Source organism: Heterodontus francisci, chromosome 7 (genome assembly GCF_036365525.1).
Source record: "Heterodontus francisci isolate sHetFra1 chromosome 7, sHetFra1.hap1, whole genome shotgun sequence".
NCBI classification, from domain to species: Eukaryota; Metazoa; Chordata; class Chondrichthyes; order Heterodontiformes; family Heterodontidae; genus Heterodontus; species Heterodontus francisci.
In genome coordinates this window covers 70,756,225-70,778,329 of record NC_090377.1, presented here as the reverse complement: position 1 = coordinate 70,778,329, position 22,105 = coordinate 70,756,225, and the positions used below count along the sequence as shown (strand labels likewise).

The window sequence follows — 22,105 nt, the reverse complement described above, 5'->3', positions numbered from 1 at the left end:
CTGAGACTTCAGACAGCTTCTCCTCCCCTTCTCAGTTCCTGCTTTACCCCCTCCCCCTTGACCTGTCCTGACATTTTTCACTTCCCTACTCCTCTTGTTCTCTCCCCACAAACCCCAGTTTCTTGAGTCAAATGTTTAAGAACAATGATCAAGCCTTAGCTTTCTGGGTGACCATATCCAAGTAGGCAAAAACAAACACAAAACATTAGCATCCAATGGTTTGAGGCATTTTACCCTATTGGTGCCCCAACTGGGCTGTGGTTATCTTGTGCACTGTTTGATACCAATGCTTGTAATATGTTGACTGCACTAAAATAAAACTAAGTGCATGCATAGTTGGGGCACCACCTGCCAAATGCTTTAACATTGTGCAAAATACAATAATCTGTTTTTATTGATTGATTATTGCATAAACCTGTTTGTAAGTTAAATATTGCATTGTAGCTTGCCAACTTTGCCTCAGTTTCAATGTACCAATAAGAAATGGACTGTACCCATAAGGAATGATTGTAGTGTGCCCACAGTATTCAAAAAAGATAAGTGAGTACAGCAAACCTAAAACATCTAACCACGTCTAGTTGGGCATAGTTGAACTTCCATCAGCATCACATTATCCAAGGTACTCGACATGTTTCGTTTATTCCAAGGACTCACTGGTGTGGACACCGTAAAAGAGAACTCAAAAGTCTTTTGATAAGCGTAGAAATAGTAAAAGGATAGAGGAAGGGTGGGGCCAATTACAAACCAAAAAGGATATGTTGTCGAGGCTGAGGGAGTGACTGAGGTGTTAAATGAGGACTTTGACAACATACTCTTCTTCCTTGAAGACAGATGCATTGTCACCGTAAAGGGGGAGGTAGTAGAGATATAGTATAGAGGAGCAACTTAAAAGGTTGGCAGTACTCAAGATAGAAAAGTTATCCCCTCCGGATGGGATGTATCCTAGGTTGCTAGAGAACATTAGGGTGGAAATTGCAGAGGCTGTAGCCACAATCTTCCAATCCTCACCAGATATGGGAGTGGTGCCAGAGGACCGGAGGATTTCAAATGTTACACCCCTGTTCAAAAAACAGGGAGGGAATAAACACAGCAACCAAAGGCCAGTCAATCTAGTGTCAGTCATAGGGAATCTTTTAAAGGCAATAATCTAGGACAAAATTGATAGGCACTTGGAAATGTATTGGTTAATAAATGAAAAGCAGCATGGATTTGTTAATGGCAAATCATATTTGACTAACTTAAATGAGTTTAGTTTAGTTTAGAAATACAGCACTGAAACAGGCCCTTCGGCCCACCGAGTCTGTGCCGACCATCAACCACCCATTTATACTAATCCTACACTAATCCCATATTCCTACCACATCCCCACCTGTCCCTATATTTCCCTACCACCTACCTATACTAGGGTCAATTTATAATGGCCAATTTACCTACCAACCTGCAAGTCTTTTGGCTTGTGGGAGGAAACCGGAGCACCCGGAGAAAACCCACGCAGACACAGGGAGAACTTGCAAACTCCACACAGGCAGTACCCAGAATTGAACCCGGGTCGCTGGAGCTGTGAGGCTGCGGTGCTAACCACTGCGCCACTGTGCCGTTGTTTGATGAAGTAATGAGGTTGATATTTATATGGACTTTCAAAAGGTGTTTGATAAAGCACCAGACAATAGACTTGTCAGCAAAATTGAAAGCCCATGGGATTAAAGGGGCAGTGGCAGCATGGATATGAAATTGACTAAGGGACAGAAAGCAGAGACTACTGGTGAATAGTTATTTTTCGGACAGAAGGAGGAATACAGTATTAGGACCACTGCTGCTTTTGATAAGTGTTAATGATCTGGACTTGGGTGTACAAGGCATAATTTCAAAACTTGCAGCTGACATGCAACTCAGAAATACAGACAAAAAGGAGGATGTAGACTGGTGGAATGGACAGACACATGACAAGTGAAATTTAATGCAGTGAAGTGCTGTAAGAATGAGGAGGTGCAAAATAATTTTCAAGCGGGTGCAGGAACAGAGAACCCTGGGTTGTTTGTGCACAAATCTTTGAAGGTGGGAGGAGAAGTTAAGAAGGCTGTTAAAAAGTGTATAGGATCCTTGGCTTTTTAAATAGAGATATTGAGTACAAAAGCAAGGATGTTATGCTAAACCTTTAAAAAGTACTAATTGGGCTGCAGCTGGAGTACTGTGTTCAGGGGAGACAGTGGCATAATGGTAATGTCACTGGACTAATAATAGAGGCCCAGGCTATGCCTTGGGGACATGGGTTCAAATCCCATCATGGCAGCTGGTGAAATGTAAATTCAATTAATTAATAAATTCAGTTAATTAATTTTAAAAAAATCTGGAATTGAAAACTAGTCTCAGTAATGGTGCCATGGAGCTATCATTGATTGTCATAAAAATGCATCTGGTTCACTAATGTGTTTTAGGGTAGAAACTCTGCCATCCTTACCTGGTCTGGCCTACATGTGACTCCAGACCCACAGCAATGTGGTTGACTCTGAAATGGCCTAGCAAGCCACTCAGTTGTCAAGGGCAATTAGGGATGGGTAACAAATGCTGGCCTTGCCAGTGATGCCCACATCCCCTGAAAGAACAAAAAAAGTCTGGACATCATACTTTAGGAAGGATGTTGAAGACTTTGAGATGATGCAGAAGAGATTTACTAGAAAAGTATCATGGGTGAGGAACTTCAGTTATGTGGAAAGACCAAGGTTGTTGTCAGAACAGAGAAGATTAAGCAGAGATTTGATAGCGGTGTTCAAAATCATGAAGCATTTTGATAGAGTAAATAAGGAGATACTTTACAATGGCAGAAGGGTCAATAACCAAAGGACACAGATTTAAGGAAATTGGCAAAAGAACCAGAGGCAACATGAGGGAAAAAATATGTGGTGAGTTAGGATGATCTGAAAAACATTGTGAAAGGGTGGTGGAAGTAGATTCAAAAGCAACCTTCAAAAGGGAATTAGTTAAGTACTTGAAAGGGAAAATTTGTAGGGCTATGGTTAAAAAGAACGGGGTAGGGAGGCGGTGGGCGAGACTGGTTGGATAGCTCTTCCAAAGAGGCAGTGCAGGCTTGATAAGCTGAAAGACCTCCTTCTTCTGAACACTGAGGTGCCTCTCTGTGCTAAGAGTCCAATGGTGCCAACCATTATTGACAAAAAAATGGCAGCACTGGGACAGCAGCACTGAATTCTGTATTAACCGGGGGCAGATTATTCTATATTCATCATGAACAGACTATAAGTGATCCCTACCAGGGGATATCTATTGGCTAAGTAAAAATGGGACCTTCCTCAGAGGGGGATTCCCCAGCTCACAGATCCTTGAACTGCTGTGCTAAAGCAACTGCAATAACACTTGGCACCAAGTACTCTTCTGACTGTACCACCTCAGTAACTAGGAAAAAAGTGTAAATATTCCCATGAGGATATTAACAGTAACATGCCCCCCCCCCCAAATCAAATCATACCCCAAGAAATTATCTCCACCAGGCCTCTGTTTGAATTTCCAAACCTGCTACCCTCCATTGTGGAGGATAGAGTAACCTATCTGAGTTATTTTTTGTTGAGAAATCCTCTGAGGTATTCTTCAGGATCCTCTAGAAAGAAGAATTCGAGGAAGAAGCAGAGAATTTGCCAACTTTGTCTGAACAGTAAACCAAAGATTCATAGAGCACATGCATAATCAGTTTGCCACTGTTAACAAGACTGTTGGTGATGACAGAATCAACAGCCATGATCACAGCAATATACAGACTAGAAACTGGAGACGCAAGGCCTCTCATTTTGCAAAGTCAGTTGTTGCATCTCATTGAAGGACTATTTGCAGGTTGGCACATGCAGCAAGAATCAGCAATCCATGAACTGGATTCTGCAGTATGATTTCTGTCTTTTAGTAGATTGATCTGCAGATTGCATGGTTGCATTTAGCACTGCTCAAAAAAGCACTTCGGTATCAGTTATTAGAACTAGCCATTGTGCAGAAAGATATTTTTGGGGAGCTGGTAGAGGAACTGCTGGAAACCTTTAGAAAACTCAGCAGTACACGTGTGCACCGGCAGGGATGAAAAGCAGGATCCCTTTAAGAGTTGTTCAACTGGCAGGCTAAGACTTGGGTACTGTGCATCATAACCTGCTGTCACCTTGCTTTTGAGTGATATCCATGCCAGATGTTTCCATTAGACATCCTCCTGTGGGTTTATTGTCTTAGATCTCCCATATGAGGCCCAGGTAGGACCTTCCTGGAAGGTTTGTAGCTAGGTGGGGGGAGCTTTACTGCTAAGACTTATGGGTCTTAGCAACTATTAGAGTTTGTTGCTCTCAGTATTGCATAAGCACTATGGATTCCATCAATATTGACAGACTACTAAAAGGAGTTCCTACCTTTGTTTGGATGTGGTGGGAATATCTGGTGAGTCATTGATGGGAGGTCTGAGGTCTGATCCACAACGGAATCCCCAGGGTTCGCCCCAAACAGGAAACTAAGTTTCTATTATAAATATTTTGTCGTTAGCAAAAGATAGGCTGACTTCATTCCATTCCTGGATCTTGATCCTGAGTATATTTCAGAAATAGAAAACATTGAAGATGATTATAGTTCAATAGAGAGCCTAGAAGACTAGTTGCCACAAACCTAAATCTTGTATACATCCATGTCGCCATAAGGGAATTGCACTAGATCAGTTTCAACAAAGTACATTGAATACAGTAACTTCCCATTGCCTTCTCCTCCGCATTGAGAGTTTTCGGAAGATGCATCTTGGTGGATTGCCTCAAACAAAGATAGTCAAGTCTACCATTTAAGACAAATAACTTTTGTGTCTCACTTCACGGAGATTGCAGATAACTTTAATGATGTTTCCCTCAAGCAAGTATTGCAGTAAAGGTTGTTTTGATCTTGACATATTAGTAAATAGTGTCAAAGTAAGTTTGAGACTAAAACATTTTCTTTATGCTTTCAGAATCTACTTATTCAAGATCCACAGTGGTCTTTACCATGTCTTCTTCAGCTACCTGAGAATTACAATACTATCTTTCAATACTATCATCGTAAAGCCTGTGTTCACTGTTCAAAGGTGCCTAAGGATCCAGCTCTTTGTCTAGTTTGTGGTACCTTTGTGTGCCTCAAAGGCCAATGCTGTAAACAGCAAAGCTATTGTGAATGTGTACTGGTGAGTAAATGAAATAAATTTTAATTGGATAGGACAAAACAGAATTTTTGGTTTCACTAGTTGATATTTGTAGCTTTGCACATGGGGAATCAAGTCCAAGTGTTGTCTTTTGTGAAGCATTTAGAGGGCGGGTGATAATTGGACCTAGCCAGACAGATGCAATTCTGTCCCCAGTTTAAAAATTTTTAATAGTTCTTCCTTTTTTATAAACTCATTAAAACACACCTCTTTGCCCAAACTTTTGGTCCCTCCCAATATTATCTTTCTTGGTTTGGCATCCATTTTTTTCCAATGTTTTTCTGTATTAAAGGCATTGTATAAATGCAAGTTGTTCTACACTTTAATTGTAAATTCTTATACCCACATTTATAATAGAACCCACTTATGTAAGCATGTTGCACTGTATTTCCACCTTACTGCCAGTGTTGGTGTTGCAGCACCTCAGCTGGCCATAGGGTATAGTTACAGCATATGGTGTTCCTCTGCTAGATCTGGGAGATAAATGAACTCATCCTGAATGGCTTACAGTCGAATTATTTTATTTCCCCCACCCCTCCTGACTTTCCTATTTTTAAAGTGAAGGCAAGTTGTTAACCTTTGCTCACCGTTATTGTTGTGTGTCAGCCGTAACTCAGTTGGGCGCACTGTCGCCTCTGAATCAGACGGTTGTCTCACTCCAGGACTTGAACACAACAATCTAAGCTGACACTCTAGTCAGAAATAAGTGAGTGCAGCACTGTCGGGGGTGCCATCTTTTGTATGAAACGGTAAACCAAGGCCCCGTCTACCCTCTCAGGTGGGCGTAAAAGATCCCATGGCATTATTTTGAAGAGGAGCAGGGACTTATCCCCAGTGTCCTGGCCAATATTTATCCCTCAATCAACATCACAAAAACAGATGATCTGGTCATTATCACATTGCTGTTTGTGGGAGTTTGTTGTGCTCAAATTGGCTGCCAGGTTTCCTCCATTACAACAGTGACTACACTTCAAAAGTACTTCATGGGCTGTAAAATGCTTTGGGACATCCAGGTGTCATGAAAGGTGCTATATAAATTCAAGTCTTTCTTTTGATTTGGGATGCCAGCTGCAACCTGAAATTGTGGGTCTTCACACCTCACACAAGTAAAGGTTTCTCTTAACACAAAGAACAGTACAGCACAGGAACAGGCCATTCGGCCCTCCAAGCCTGTGCCGATCTTGATGCCTGCCGAAACTAACACCTTCTGCACTTCCGGGGCCCATATCCCTCTATTCCCTTCCTATTCATATATTTGTCAAGATGTCTCTTAAATGTCGCTATCGTATCTGCTTCCACCACCTCCCCTGGCAGCAAGTTCCAGGCACTCACCACCCTCTGTGTAAAATACTTGCCTCGCACATCCCCTCTAAACTTTGCCCCTCGCACCTTAAACCTATGTCCCCTAGTAACTGACTCTTCCACCCTGGGAAAAAGCTTCTGACTATCCACTCTGTCCATGCCGCTCATAACTTTGTAAACCTCTATCATGTCGCCCCCCCCACCTCCGTCGTTCCAGTGAAAACAATCCGAGTTTTTCCAACCTCTCCTCATAGCTAATGTCCTCCAGACCAGGCAACATCCTGGTAAACCTCCTCTGTACCCTCTCCAAAGCATTCACGTCCTTCTGGTAGTGTGGCGACCAGAATTGCACGCAATATTCTAAGTGTGGCCTAACCAAGGTTCTGTACAGTTGCAACATGACTTGCCAATTTTTATACTCTATGCCCCGACCGATGAAGGCAAGCATGCCGTATGCCTCTTGACTACCTTATCCACCTGCGTTGCCACTTTCAGTGACCTGTGGACCTGTACGCCCATATCTCTCTGCCTGTCAATACTCCTAAGGGTTCTGCCATTTACTGTATACCTCCCACCTGCATTAGACCTTCCAAAATGCATTACCTCACATTTGTCCGGATTAAACTCCATCTGCCATTTCTCCGCCCAAATCTCCAACCGATCTATATCCTGCTGTATCCTCTGACAATCCTCATCATTATCCGCAACTCCACCAACCTTTGTGTCGTCCGCAAACTTACTAATCAGATCAGCTAAATTTTCCTCCAAATCATTTATATATACTACAAACATGAAAGGTCCCAGCACTGATCCCTGCGGAACACCACTAGTCACATCCCTCCATTCGGAAAAACACCCATCCACTGTTACACTCTGTCTTCTGTGACTGAGCCAGTTCTGTATCCATCTTGCCAGCTCACCTCTGATCCCGTGTGACTTCACCTTTTGCACCAGTCTGCCATGCGGGACCTTATCGAAGGCTTTACTAAAGTTTATATAGACAACATCCACCGCCTTTCCCTCATCAATCATCATCGTCACTTCCTCAAAAAACTCAATCAAATTAGTAAGACACGACCTCCCCCTTCACAAAACCATGCTGTCTCTCGCTAATAAGTTCATTTGTTTCCAAATGGGAGTGAATCCTGTCCCGAATAATCCTCTCCAATAGTTTCCCTACCACTGATGTAAGGCTCACCGGCCTATAATTTCCTGGATTATCCTTACCACCCTTCTTAAACAAAGGAACAACATTGGCTATTCTCCAGTCCTCTGGGACCTCACCTGTAGCCAATGAGGATGCAAAGATTTCTGTCAAGGCCCCAGCAATTTCTTCCCTTGCCTCCCTCAGTATTCTAGGGTAGATCCCATCAGGCCCTGGGGACTTATCTACCTTAATGTTTTGCAAGACACCCAACACCACCTCCTTTTTGATAATGAGATGACTGAGACTATCTGCACTCCCTTCCCTAGGCTCACCATCCACCAAGTCCTTCTCCTTGGTGAATACGGATACAAAGTACTCATTTAGCACCTCACCCATTTCCTCTGGCTCCACGCATAGATTCCCATCTCTGTCCTTGAGTGGGCCAACCCTTTCCCTGGTTACCCTCTTGCTCTTTATATATGTATAAAAAGCCTTGGGATTTTCCTTAATCCTGTTTGCCAATGACTTTTCATGACCCCTTTTAGCCCTCCTAACTCTTTGCTTAAGTTCCTTCCTACTGTCTTTATATTCCTCAAGTGCTTCATCTGTTCTTAGCCTTCCAGCCCTTACAAATGCTTCCTTTTTCTTTTTGACTAGGTTCACAATATCCCGTGTTATCCAAGCTTCCCGAAACTTGCCAAACTTGTCTTTCTTCCTCACAGGAACATGCTGGTCCTGGATTCTAATCAGCTGACGTTTGAAAGACTCCCACATGTCAGATGTTGATTTACCCTCAAACAGCCGCCCCCAATCTAAATTCTTCAGTTCCTGCCTAATATTGTTATAATTAGCCTTCCCCCAATTTAGCACCTTCACCCGAGGACTACTCTTATCCTTATCCACACGTACCTTAAAACTTATGGAATTATGGTCACTGCTCCCGAAATGCTCCCCCACTGAAACTTCAACCACCTGGCCAGGCTCATTCCCCAATACCAGGTCCAGAATGGCCCCATCCCTCGTTGGACTATCTACATACTGTTTCAAGAAGCCCTCCTGGATGCTCCTCACAAATTCTGCCCCATCCAAGCCCCTAGCACTAAGTGAGTCCCAGTCAATATTGGGGAAGTTAAAATCACCCACCACTACAACCCTGTTACCTTTACATCTTTCCAACATCTGTCGACATATCTGCTCCTCTACCTCCCGCTGGCTGTTGGGAGGCCTGTAGTAAACCCCCAACATCGTGACTGTACCCTTCCTATTCCTGAGCTCCACCCATATTGCCTCGCTGCATGACCCCTCCGGGGTGTCCTCCCGCAGTACAGCTGTGATATTCTCCTTAACCAGTAATGCAACTCCCCCATCCCTTTTACATCCCCCTCTATCCCGCCTGAAGCTTCTAAAGCCTGAAACATTTAGCTGCCAATCCTGCCCTTCCCTCAACCAAGTCTCTGTAATAGCAACAACATCATATTTCCAAGTACCAATCCAAGCTCTAAGTTCATCTCCCTTACCTGTTATACTTCTTGCATTGAAACAAACGCACTTCAGACCACCAGTCCTGCTGTGCTCAGCAACATGTCCCTGCCTGCTCTTCCTCTTAGTCCTACTGGCCTTATTTACTATGTCCTCCTCATTTACTTCACTAGCTGTCGTACTGCTTTGGTTCCCACCCCCCTGCCACACTAGTTTAAACCCTCCTGAGTGACGCTAGCAAACCTTGCAGCCAGGATAATTAGACAGTGCCTTCCATACCCACAAGATAATTTCCTGGCCAGTGGATGTTCTTCTCCCATGGACAATATTCAACATTCCATTCTTTAATGCTATACTATACCCTGCAAATTTCCAAATATTCACCGTTAGCTCATCAGTAATTGAGTTTTTTTTTAATAGTTGGTCTGAAGTTTACAGGGCCAATTCACTTTCAGACGTTAATTTAAACATTGTTACTGTACTATTGGCTCTTTAGTGATTCAGTATTATGCAATGAACTGTTTAAAAAATATTTAGATGAAAAGAATGATGAAACTGATTTATGGCTTACAAAATTGAATCAGTTTATGATAATGTTAACTATGCTTGACCAATTAACTAACTTGCATAACAATACTGTCACAGACCTTGGGACTAACTTTCACTTTGGCATAGCCAGAAATCTGGCACTTACGGATTCAATTTCTTTTATTCGTTCATGGGCTGTGGGCATCGCTAGCTAGGCCAGCATTTATTGGCCATCCCTAATTGCACTTGAGAAGGTGGTGGTGAGCTGTCTTTTTGAACTGCTGCAGTCCTTGTAATGTAGGTGCACGAACAGTGCTGTTAGGAAGAGAGTTCCAGGATTTTGACCCAGCAACAGTGATGGAACGGCGATATAGTTCCAAGTCAGGATGGTGTGTGGCTTGGAGGGGAACTTGCAGGTGGCGGTGTGCTCATGCATCTGCTGCCCTTGGCCTTTTAGGTGGTAGAGATCATGGGTATGGAAGGCACTGTCTAAGGAAAATTGACATCAATGAATGAAAAACCGGGTGGGTTGGATAGAGTTGGCAGACCAGCAATCTTCAGTTTTCCACCCATGCCCAAAGTGAAAATTACCCCCATTGTCTTTGTTAATTTGGTTAATTTAGGAATAAATACTTGCAGGAATTACTTCATTCTAAATCTTTTTAAAATATATATCAGCATTCCCAGAACTGTGGAGCAGGAACCGGAATATTCCTTCTGATTAATGCCTCCGTAATCATAGTCATTCGTGGGCACCGGTTTTGCTTATGGGGATCTGTCTACCTTGATACTCATGGTGAAGAGGACAGAGATTTAAGGTAAAACATTTCAGCAGTATTTCTTATATGCATACGTGTACTACATACAGGGTACAGCATCTGAGTGGTATGTTACTGAACCTTTAATCCTGAGGCCTGGGCTAATAATTCAGAGAAGTGAATTCAAATGTGAATTTAAATTTATATATCTCTAAGTGACCATGAACCTGTTGAAATGTCCTAAAAATGCAACTAGTTCATTATTGCTCATATATTTGCCTTGGAGGGGTACAGCACAGATTCACCAGAATGACACTGGGGCTTCAAGGGATAAATTATTTATTTATTTATTTAGAGATACAGCACTGAAACAGGCCCTTCGGCCCACCGAGTCTGTGCCGACCAACAACCACCCATTTATACTAATCCTACATTAATCCCATACCATTCTCCTATCACCTGCAAGTCTTTGGCTGTGGGAGGAAACCGGAGCACCTGGTGGAAACCCATGCGGTCACAGGGAGAACTTGCAACTCCGCACAGGCAGTACCCAGAACTGAACCTGGGTTGCTGGAGCTGTGAGGCGGCGGTGCTAACCACTGCGCCACTGTGCCGCCCAAATTCCCAAATTATGAGGCAGGTTGCATAAACTTGGCTATAAGCCTTTGAATTTAGAAGTTGAAAGATGATCTAATTGAGGTGTTTGAAATAACGAAAGGATTTGCTGGGTTAGGTACATGGGAACTATTTCCCATGCTGTAGGAATCTAGAACAAGGGGACATGATCTTAAAATTAGAGCCAGACCATTCAAAAGTGAAATTAGGAAACGCTTATTCACACAATAGGTAGTGGGAATTTTGGAACTATTGCCCCCAAAATGTTGTGGATATTAAGTCAATTGAAATTTTCAAGACCGAGATTGAAACATTTTTGTTTGCTAAGGTCATCAAGCGATACAGATCAAATGCAAGTAAAATCTAATTAATTTACAGATTAGCCAGTCTTGTCACTTGAATGGTGAATGGTGGTGAACAATTAAATCTTAACAGGGGGAGGAGGTTGCACGAGCTTCCCCATCTTGAATGATAGCAGAGCCCAGTGCAAAATACAAGACTGAAGCATTTGCAACCGCTTGCAGCCAGAACTGCTGAGTGGATGATGCATGTTGGCCTCCTCCCGAGATCCCCAGCATCACAGATGCCAGTCTTCAGCCAATTTGATATGCTCCGCGTGATATCAAGAAATGGCTGTGCATTGGACACAGCAAAGGCTGTGGGCCCTGATAGCATCCCAGCCCCTAGTGCTGAAGACATGTTCCAGAGCTAGCTGCGCCCCGAGTCAAGCTGTTCCAGTACAGCTACAACACTGGCATCTAACAGACAATGTGGAAAATTGCCCAGGTTTGTCCTGTCCACATAAAGCAGTACACATCCAATCCGGCCAATTTACCACCCCTTAGTCCACTCTCAATCATCACCAGAGTGATGGAAGGTGTTGTTGACAGTGCTATTAAGTGGCACTTAGTCAGCAATGACCTGCTCACTGATGTTCAGTTTGGGTTCTGCCAGAACCAGACCACATTACAGTCTTGGTCAAAACATGGACACATGGGCTGAATTCAAGAGGTGAGGTGAGGGTGACTGCCCTTAATATCAAACATTTGACTGTGAGTGGCATCAAGGAGCCCTATTAAAATTGAAATCAGTGGAAATCCGTGGTCGGGGCCGGGGTGGGGGGGAGCTCTCCACTGGTTGGATACGTAGCTAACATAAATGAAGATGGTTGTGTTTGTTGGAGGTCAATCATCTCATCCCCAGGACTTCGCTGCAGAAATTCCTTGAGGCAGTGCCCAACCATCTTCAGCTGCTTCATCAAGGACCTTCCCTCTATCATGAGGTCAGAAATGGGGCTGTTCACTGATGATGGCACAGTGTTAAGTACCATTCGTAACTTCTTACATAATGAAACAGACCTTGCCCTCATGCAGCAAGACCTGGACAACATTCAGGCTTGGGCTGACAGGTTGCCAGAATGTTAGTTGCCACTTAAGTGCCAGGCATTGACCATCTCCAATAAGAGAGAATCTAATCATCTCCCCTTGACATTAACGGCATTACCATTGCTGAATCCCCCAGCATCAACATCCTGGGGATTACCATTGACCTGAAGCTGTGGCTACAAGAGCAGGTCAGAGGCTGAGAATTCTGCAGCGAATAACTCACCTGACTCCCCAAAGCCTGTCCATCATCTACAAAGCACAAGTCAGGAATGTGATGGAATACTCTCCACTTGCTTGCATGAGTACAGCTCAAACAATATTCAAGAAGCTTGATACCATCCAGGACGAAACAGTCTCGCTTGATCGGCAACCCATCCACCACCTTCAGCATTCACTCCCTCCATACCACCAGCACACAGTGGCAGCAGTGTGCACCATCGAGAAGTTGCATTGAGCAACTCACCAGGCCTCTTTCGACAGCAGCTTCCAAACCCATGATCTCTACCACCTAGAAGGACGAGGGCAGCAGATGCATGGGGATACCATCACCTGCAAGTTCCCCTCCAAGCCACACACCATCCTGACTTGGAACTATATCACCATTCCTTCACTGTCGCTGGATCAAATCCTGGAACTCCCTTCCTAACCAGATGGACTGCAGCGCCACCTTCTCGGGCAGTTAGGGATGAGCGACAAATGCTGGCCTTGCCAGCTCACATCCCATGAAAATTCTTTTGAAAAGCCACCAAAAGTGCTGACTAACTGGAAAGCAAATGCCTTCACTTTACAGTTATCTGCTATTGCATTTTGTTACTCAATTGTGGAATATTGTGTTCCAGTCTTAGCTTGCTAACCACAAGCTCGTGTCAGACACATTGGGCTGAATTTCACCACGGATGTGAGAAACAGGAACTGGGTCTGTTTTTGGGTTAGAAACCCGCCTCCAGTGGGAAACTGATTAAAGTTCAGATTTTCACAGGGTGAGCCCTTAATTGGTATGGAGACAGGTTTCCTGTCCATGGGGGTGGGAATGAGGTGGGTCAGATGAAGTGTGGAACCCATTTAGACACCCTTCGGCAGCCATCACTGAGGCTGCTAGTTGTCCTGAGGGAGAGATCTACAGTTTGTGCCAAAGCCTTCCACTTCACCAGAAGAAAGCAAGATGTCACTGGGGAACCGGAGCCTGGCACCCGGAGTAGGGCAGTCCCTTGCTTCATTGATGCCGACCTGGATCTAATGCTGGAGACCGTGAAGGTGAGGCGGGAGGCTCTCTTCCTGGAGGGTGGCAGGAGGAAGCCACCTTATCGTGAGGCAGAGGCACCTCTCTGTTGAGCGTCATCTCCTTCTATCTCGTCTTCCTCTTTCTCTCTTACATCATGCTCCTCCCACAATGAGCTGTCTCCTTCCAGGGCTTGATCATCCTCAAGGTTCACACCTCTCGAGGGCCATTTTATGGAGAATGCAGCAGGCTACCATGGTGACCAAGACCCTTGCAGGAGGGTATTGCAGGGCACCATGTGACCGGTTCAGGCAACTGAATCGCATCCTCAGACCTGCTCAATGGCTATCCAGCTCAGCAGCTGGCATATGTTATATCACCTCTGTCCAGGGCTCCTGCAGAGGGGTCACTAGTCATCTCTCCCAGGGATTTCCTTGATCCCTAGGATTCACCCATGCACTTTGGGGCTTGGAGTGAAGATCTGAGGCAGCCTGAACTGTCAAGGATGAAGGAGTCATGACAGCTGTCAGGAAAATGCACACATGGAGGAAGTTCTTACTGTGGTCACGGACCAGTTTCGTTGAGGGACTTGAAGCCCTTCCTGTTGGTGAATCTCACTGGCCGGTCACTGGTTGCCTTCATGGCAAAGTGGGTGCAGAAAGTGGTAATGAGTTTCTTTCTTGAACTGCAGCAGTCCATAAGGTATTGGTACATCCACAGTGCTGTTCGGGAGGGAGGGAGGGAGTTCCTGGATTTTAACCTGATGACAGTGTAGGAATGATGTGTGATTTGGAGGGGAAATTGCAGTGGGTGGTGTTCCCATGTGCCTGCTGCCCTAGTTCTTCTAGGTGGTAGGGGTTGTGGGCTTGGAAGGTGTTGTCAAAAGAGGCTTGATGAATTGCTGCAGTGCATCTTGTCGATGGTACGCTCTGCTGCCATTGTGTGCCATTGGTGGAGGAAGTGAATGTTTATGCTGGCAATGGGTGCCAATCAAGCGGGTTGCTTTGTCCTGGATTGTGTCGAGCTTCTTGAGTGTTGTTGGAGCTTCACTCTCCAGGCTAGTGAGGATTATTCCATCACACTCTTGACTTGTGCCTTGTAGATGGTGCACAGGTTTTGGGGAGTCAGGAGGTGAGTTACTCGCCACAGAATTCTCAGCCTCTGACCTGCTCTTGTAGCCACAGTATTTATATGGCTTGTCCAATTAAGCTTCTGGTCAATGATAACCCAGGATGTTGATGTGGGATTCAGTGGTGGTAATGCTGTTGAATGTCCAGAGAAGATAGTTAGTTAGGTTCTCTGCTGTTGCTGATGGTCATTGCCTGGCGCATTGGTGGCACAAGTACACTTGCCACTTATCAGTCCACACCTGAATGTTCTGCTTGCGAGCAGACAGCGTCATTATCTGAGGAGTCGCGAATGGAACCGAACACTGTGCATTCATCAGAAAACATCCCCACTTCTGATCTTATGGGGGAAGGTCATGGATGAAGCAGCTGAAGATGGTTGTTCTGGGGCTGAGATGATTGACCTCTGATAACCACATCCACCTTTGTGCTAGATATGACTCCAGCCAGTGGAGACTTTTCCTCCCGATTCCTGTTGACTTCAGTATTACTAGGAGTCCTTGCTGTCACACATGGTCAAATGCTGCCTTGATGTCAAAGGCAGTCACTCTCACCTCACCTCTGGAATTTAGCTCTTTTGTCCATGTTTGGACCAAGGCTGTAACAAGGTCTGGAGCCAAGTGTTCTTGACTGAACCCAAACTGAGCATCCGTGACCAGGTTATTGCTGTGTAAGTGCTACTTGGTAGGACTGGCGATAACACCTGCTGATGATTGAGAGTAGACTGATGGGGCAATAATTGGGCAGATTGGATTTGTCCTGCTTTTTGTGGACAAGACACACCTGGGCAATTTTCCACATTGTAGGTTAGGTGCCAGTTTTGTAGCTGCACTGGAACAGTTTGGCTAGATGTGCAGCTTGTTCTGGAACATGAGTCTTCAGCACTACAGCCAATTTGTTTGAGGACCCATCGACTTTGCTGTGTCCAGTGCACTCAGCCGTTCCTTGATATCACATGGAGTGAATCGTATTGGCTGAAGACCAGCACCTGAGATGCTGGGGACCTCAGGAAGAGGCATAAATGGATCACCCACTCTTCACTTTGGGTTGAAGAAGGTTACAAACACTTCAGCCTTGTCATTTGTGCTGACGTCCTGGGCTCCGCCATCATTCAAGTTGGGGATGGCTATGGAGCCGCCTTCTCCTGTTAATTGTTTAATTGTCCACCACTATTCACGACTGGATGTGGCAGGAGTGCAGAGCTTTGATCTGATCCATTGGTTGTGGGATCACTTAGCTCGGTCTATAGCATGCTGCTTCCACTATCTAGCATGCATGTAGTCCTCTGTTATAGCTTCACCTGGTTGATGCATCATTTTTAGGTATGCCTGGTGCTGCTCCTCACATACTGTCCTACACTGCTCATTAAACCAGGGTCATCCCCTAACTTGACGGTAATGGTCAAATGATGGATATACCAGGCCATGAGGTTACAGATTGTAGTATAATACAATTCTGGTGCTGTTCATGTTGCACATTGCCTCATGGATGCCCAGTTTTGAGCTGCAAAATCTGTTCTGAAGCTATCCCATTTAGCATGGTGGTAGTAGGACACAACGCAATGGAGGGTTTCTCAGTGTGAAGATGGGACTCCATTCTCTCAGACTGTGCAGTTATCACTTCTACCAATACGGTCATGGATAGATGTATCTGCAACAGTTAAATAGGACGAGGTCAATTAGATTTTCCCTCGTGTTAGTTCTCTCACCACCTGCTGCAGGCCCAGTCAGGCAGATCTATCCTTCAGGACTCAGCCAGCTCAGTCAGTACTGGTGCTACCAAGCCACTCTTGGTGATGGACGGTGAAGTCCCCCACCCACAGTACATTCTGTGCCCTTGCTACCCTCGGGCCTTCTTTCATATGCTGTTCAACATGGAAGAGTACTAATTTATCAGTTGAAGGAAGGTGGTAGGTGATGATCCAGGTTTCCTTGCTTATGTTTGACCAAATGCCTTGAGACTTCATGGAGGTTGGAGTGAATGTTGACTTCCAGGGCTACTCCCTCCCGACTGTATACCCTGTATCGCCCCATCTGGTGAGTCTGTCCTGCTGACGTACTCTGGGATGATGATGGAGGAGTCTGGGACATTGGCCGAAAGGTATGATTTTGTGAGTAAGACTATGTCAGGCAGTTGCTTGACTAGTCTGTGGGGTAACTTTCACAATTTTGGCTCAAGTCCCCAGAGGTTAGTGAAAAGGACTTTGCAGGGTCAACTGTCGTTTCCGATGCTGGTCAAAGCTGGGTGGTACATCCAGTTTTATTCGTATTCGACTTTTTCATGGCAGTTTGATGCAACCAAGTGGCTTGCTAGGCCATTTTAGAGGGCAGTTAAGAGTCAACCACATTCTGGAGTCACATATAGGCCAGACCAGTAACAACGGCAAATTTCCTTCCCTAAAAGACATTAGTGATCCAGATGGGTTTTTACAACAATCTGATAGTTTCATGGTCACTATTGCTGAAACTAACTTTTTATTCCAGTTTTATTTTAATTAATTGAATTTAAATTCCCCAGCTGCCATGGTGGGATTTAAATTCCTGTCTCTGGAGCATTTTCCAGGCCTCTAGATTACTCGTCCAGTAACATAACCACTTTGCTACCATTCCCATTATCAGTACTAAATTTACATTTAGCTGGTTTTACCTGGGTCTCTTTGTCCTATATTCCTAATTTATTTTAAAATAATATTTCAGATTTAGTTTTTCCATTCCCTTAACTGTCTTGTATACCTCCGAAGATAATCTCTTCGACACCTCCTTTCCAGGCTGAAAAGCCAACGTTTCTCCAAATTTACTTAGTTTCTCAGACCGTTGGCACTAACAATCAGCCTCATGACCTTTGTGTCTTAGCAATCAGAATTGGATGCAACATTGAAGGTGCTGTCAGTCACAGCTTCCTCTGACATATTCTATTGTGTTAGTCACATAGCTCAGTATTTTATTGGCTTTGTTGATTGCTGCTTTGCATTAGTGAGACATGGTGAGCATAGAGGTTATAAGGGTTTCAGGTGTCTTGCTTCATCCTAGCTATTTACCATTCGTGCAAGTATACCTTTCATTTATTTTCCTACTTATGTGCAGTTGTTTACACTTGTCTGCATTAACTTTAATTTCCCATTGTTTTGCCCATCTCCCAAGTATGCCTCACTCATTTGGATTTCTGTGCCTTTTCCACTGAACTGCCCTTGTAAATACTTGAAGGAAGTAATCATTCAAAATATTTGCTATTTGTTGACTTCATTTTCATGACCATTTTCATCTTTTAGGGTTTTCATCTCTTCTTTGACTGGCCTTTTGCTGTTGTCAAATGGGAAAGTTTCTTTTTTACTGTTTAGCCTCTGCTATTCTGTGAAATTATTTTAACGCAATCACAGAACTATTCTTTTTGCGTACATTAATGTGCATCTTCCCTGAACATCTGAAACTGCAAAGAAAGACTTCAGAAAGTCAGTTTAAGTTACCAAGCTCCTCTCATGGAAAAGATTATTTGTGAAATTGAGAAGTTAACTTCACTGTGGTTTTTCTTTGCATTAATTAAAATATTAGCCCAAAGATTGCTGTGGCAGGCCAATGAACGCCACCCACTCTTAGTTAGATTTGCCTTTACCCTATGCTAATAATCCCACATTTTCAGTAAATTTTGTTGGTTGGTTGATACAAATTGTATTTGTATAAGTGGTTCTGCATTTCTCTTTGAGGGTGTCCTAGTGTTAAGGATTTTCCAAGCATAGAGTTTTGCTGCTGAATACAATAATCACTGTTGCTACAATGCTGTGAAGTGGTTTGTAATATATTTTCCATTCAAACCTTTGTGCTGTATATTTTTATTTTTCTGTTGGGCCACATGTCAAGAACTAAACATCCAACTAGAAACTCCTTACTTGAAACACTACCATCAGTATGGGTCGAGATTAGGAACAGCAAGAGTCGGAAAACGCTGGTGGGAGTAGTTTAAAGGCCCCTTAACAGTAGATATACTGTTGGACAGAGCATTAAACAAGAAATTATTGGAGCTTGTTGCAAAGAAAATGTAATAATTCTGCAGGACTTTAATCTTCATATACCCAAGAGCACAAGTACATTGAGCCTGCTCTGCCATTCAAAACAATCATGACTGATCTGAGGATTCAACTCCACTTTCCCGCCCATTCCCCACATCCCTTGAATCTCTGAGACACCAAAAATCTGTCTATCCTAGCCTTACATATATTCAACAATGGAGCATCCACAAGCCTCTGGGGTAGAGAATTCCAACTCTTTGAGTGAAGTGATTTCTCCTTATCTCTTATTCCTGTACTCCAATCCCCTTGCAATAAAGGCCAACATGCCATTTACCTTCCTAATTGCTTGCTACACCTGCATGTTAACTTTCTGCATTCCTTGTACAAGCACACCCAAGTCTCTTTGAACATTAACACTTACATGTTTCACACCTTTTAAAAAATATTCTGCTTTTGTATTCTTATGAGCAAAGTGCATAACTTCATACTTCCTTACATTATACTCCATCTGCCATCTTGTTGCCCACTCACTTAACCTTTCTATATCTCTTTGCAGCCTCTCTGTGTCCTCACCACAGTTTACCTTTCCACCTACCTTTGTATTATCAACAAACTGGATACATTACTCTGTGTCTTTTCATCTAAGTTGTTAATACAGATTGTAAATAGCTGCGGTCCCAACACTGATCCCTGCCAACTTGAAAATGTCCCATTTATGCCGTCTCATTGCTTCCTGTCTGTTAACCAATCATTATCCATGCTAATATATTACCCCAACCCCATAAGCCCTTATCTAGCCTATTAACCTTTTCCCCCTCCCCATTCCCCCCTACCTCCTTCCCCCCCACCCCCTCCTCCCTTGCACCCCCTCGCGCCCGCGCGCCCCCTCACACCCCCTTCCCAGCTCTCCCCTCGCACCCCTCTGCATCCCCCGCTCCCCCCTCACCCGTTTCCCCCCCCCCCCCCATCCCCTCCCCTTGCACCCCCACTCCCCCTGCCGGCATCGCCCGCTCCCCCTTCGCGCTCCCCCTCCTCCCCGCACCCCCTCAACCCCTTCCCTCTCCCTCCATGAAATCACTCAGGGATAGGAGCTAACAATCCCACTGCCTTGTGGGCGTCTCAGGAGAGACCAAGGCTGAGGGAGTAAACCCTAACAGAAAATCCAGAGCGGAACCCCTAAGGTGGTCATGTGTCACCTTTGGCAAGTTTCCGGCAGTTCCTGCAGCCATACCGGTGCCAAACATCATGCTCTGCACTCCTTTGGACCCCACTAGGAAGCCTGAGAGGGGGGTTTTGACACTCGGGCAACTCACAACCTCCATACATTCCGCCCAGGCATGCGCCATGGAGAGGTCACTTCAGAGTCACCTCATAGCGAGCAAAACAACACGGAAGGCAGCAGTTACGGGTTATAAGTCCAGCTCAATTGGCGTAGAGATTGGGGGCCACAGGTTGCCTTTGTCGGTGGGAGAGGTCATCGCATCTCACTGGACAGCTACTGCCCGCCTCAAACCAGGCAGCCCCGGTCAGAAAGGTTCTGTCCCACCACAGTCCACCTGCTTCAATGGGTGCTTAGAGCTCAGGGTCATTGCCCGACAAGTGGACTGTAACACCGCACCAAACAGCACGACAAAAAAAGGAAAGAAGGTACCAGCCCTTCGTTTTGCAAGCGGGAACGTCAGAACTGTGTGTCCTGGCCTGTCGGAAGACCTTACACAAATCAATGGCACTAGGAAGACCGCCATCATTAACAACGAGCTCAGTCGACTCGATGTGGACATTGCAGCACTTCAGGAGACACGCCTCCCTGCGAGCGGATCTCTAACAGAGCAAGACTACACCTTCTACTGGCAGGGTAGGGATCCTGAAGAACCAAGACAGCATAGAGTGGGCTTCGCCATCAGAAACTCTTTGCTCAGCATGATAGAACCATTACCAAATGGCTCGGAACGCATACTGTCCATCCGACTGCTCACCGCCTCTGGTCCAGTACGCCTACTCAGCATCTGTGCTCCAAAACTCTGCTCCCCACCTGACGTTAAAGACCAGTTCTACAATGAACTCCATAATATCATTAGTAGCATTCCCAATACTGACCATTTGTTCCTGCTGGGGGACTTTAACGCCAGGGTTGGGGCCGACCATGACTCGTGTCCCTCCTGCTTTGGACGCTATGACATTGGAAGGATGAATGAGAATGGACAGAGACTGCTGGAGTTGTGTACCTATTACAACCTCTGTATCACCAACTCATTCTTTCATACTAAACCCTGTCACCAGGTTTCATGGAGGCACTCAAGATCATGTCGTTGGCACCAGCTGGACCTCATCATCACAAGGCGAGCCTCTATAAACAGCGTTCAAATCACACGCAGCTTCCACAGTGCGGACTGCGACACCGACCACTCCCTGATGTGCAGCAAAGTTAGACTCAAACCAAAGAAGCTACGTCACTCCAAGGAGAAGGGCCGCCCTCGCATCAACACTAACAGAATTTCTAATCCACAGCTGTTACATAAGTTTCTAAATTCACTTGAAAAAGCCCTTCAAAACACTTCTGCAGGGGATGAAGAGACCAAGTGGGCCCACATCAGAGACGCCATCTATGACTCAGCAATGACCACCTTTGGCAAAAGTGAGAAGCAGAATGCAGACTGGTTTCAATCTCATAATGAAGAGCTGGAACCTGTCACAGCCACTAAGCGCACTGCACTGTTGAACTACAAGAAAGCCCCCAGCGAGTTAACATCCGTAGCACTTAAAGTAGCCAGAAGCGCTGCACGAAGAACAGCCAGATAGGCACTGTACAAATGACTACTGGCAACACCTATGCAGTCGTATTCAGCTGGCCTCCGACACCGGAAACATCAGAAGAATGTACGATGGCATTAAGAGAGCTTTTGGGCCAACCATCAAGAAGATCGCCCCCTCCTCAAGTCTAAATCAGGGGACACGATCACTGCCCAACGTATGCAAATGGACCGCTGGGTGGAGCACTACCTAGAACTGTACTCCAGGGAAAATGTTGTCACTGATACTGCCCTCAATGCAACCCAGTCTCTGCCAGTCATGGATGAGCTGGACGAACAGCCAACAAAATCGTAACTCAGTGATGCCATTGATTCTCTAGCCAGTGGAAAAGCCCCTGGAAAGGACGGCATTACCCCTGAAATAATCAAGAGTGCCAAGCCTGCTATACTCTCAGCTCTCCATGAACTGCTTTGCCTGTGCTGGGATGAGGGAGCAGTACCACAAGACATGTGCGATGCCAATAGCATCACCCTCTATAAGAACAAGGGTGACCGCGGTGACTGCAACAACTACCGTGGAATATCCCTGCTC

The 22,105-nt window shown here is 45.0% G+C and overlaps 1 protein-coding gene and 1 long non-coding RNA gene across 6 annotated transcripts in view; one reads left to right on the top strand and one right to left on the bottom strand.

Annotated features, from left to right (window-relative positions):
• The window catches only part of LOC137372044 (uncharacterized), a 146,522-nt gene that overhangs the window by 49,063 nt on the left and 75,354 nt on the right, over window positions 1-22,105 (bottom strand). The window lies entirely within an intron of this gene.
• ubr3 (ubiquitin protein ligase E3 component n-recognin 3) overlaps window positions 1-22,105 on the top strand; it is a 416,754-nt gene that overhangs the window by 377,704 nt on the left and 16,945 nt on the right. For all 5 annotated transcript variants that reach the window (XM_068035371.1, XM_068035370.1, XM_068035368.1 and 2 more), the window contains 2 exons: window positions 4,973-5,182; window positions 10,335-10,474. In XM_068035371.1, the coding sequence (XP_067891472.1) occupies window positions 4,973-5,182; window positions 10,335-10,474 (350 nt within the window). The remainder of the gene's footprint in view (window positions 1-4,972; window positions 5,183-10,334; window positions 10,475-22,105) is intronic.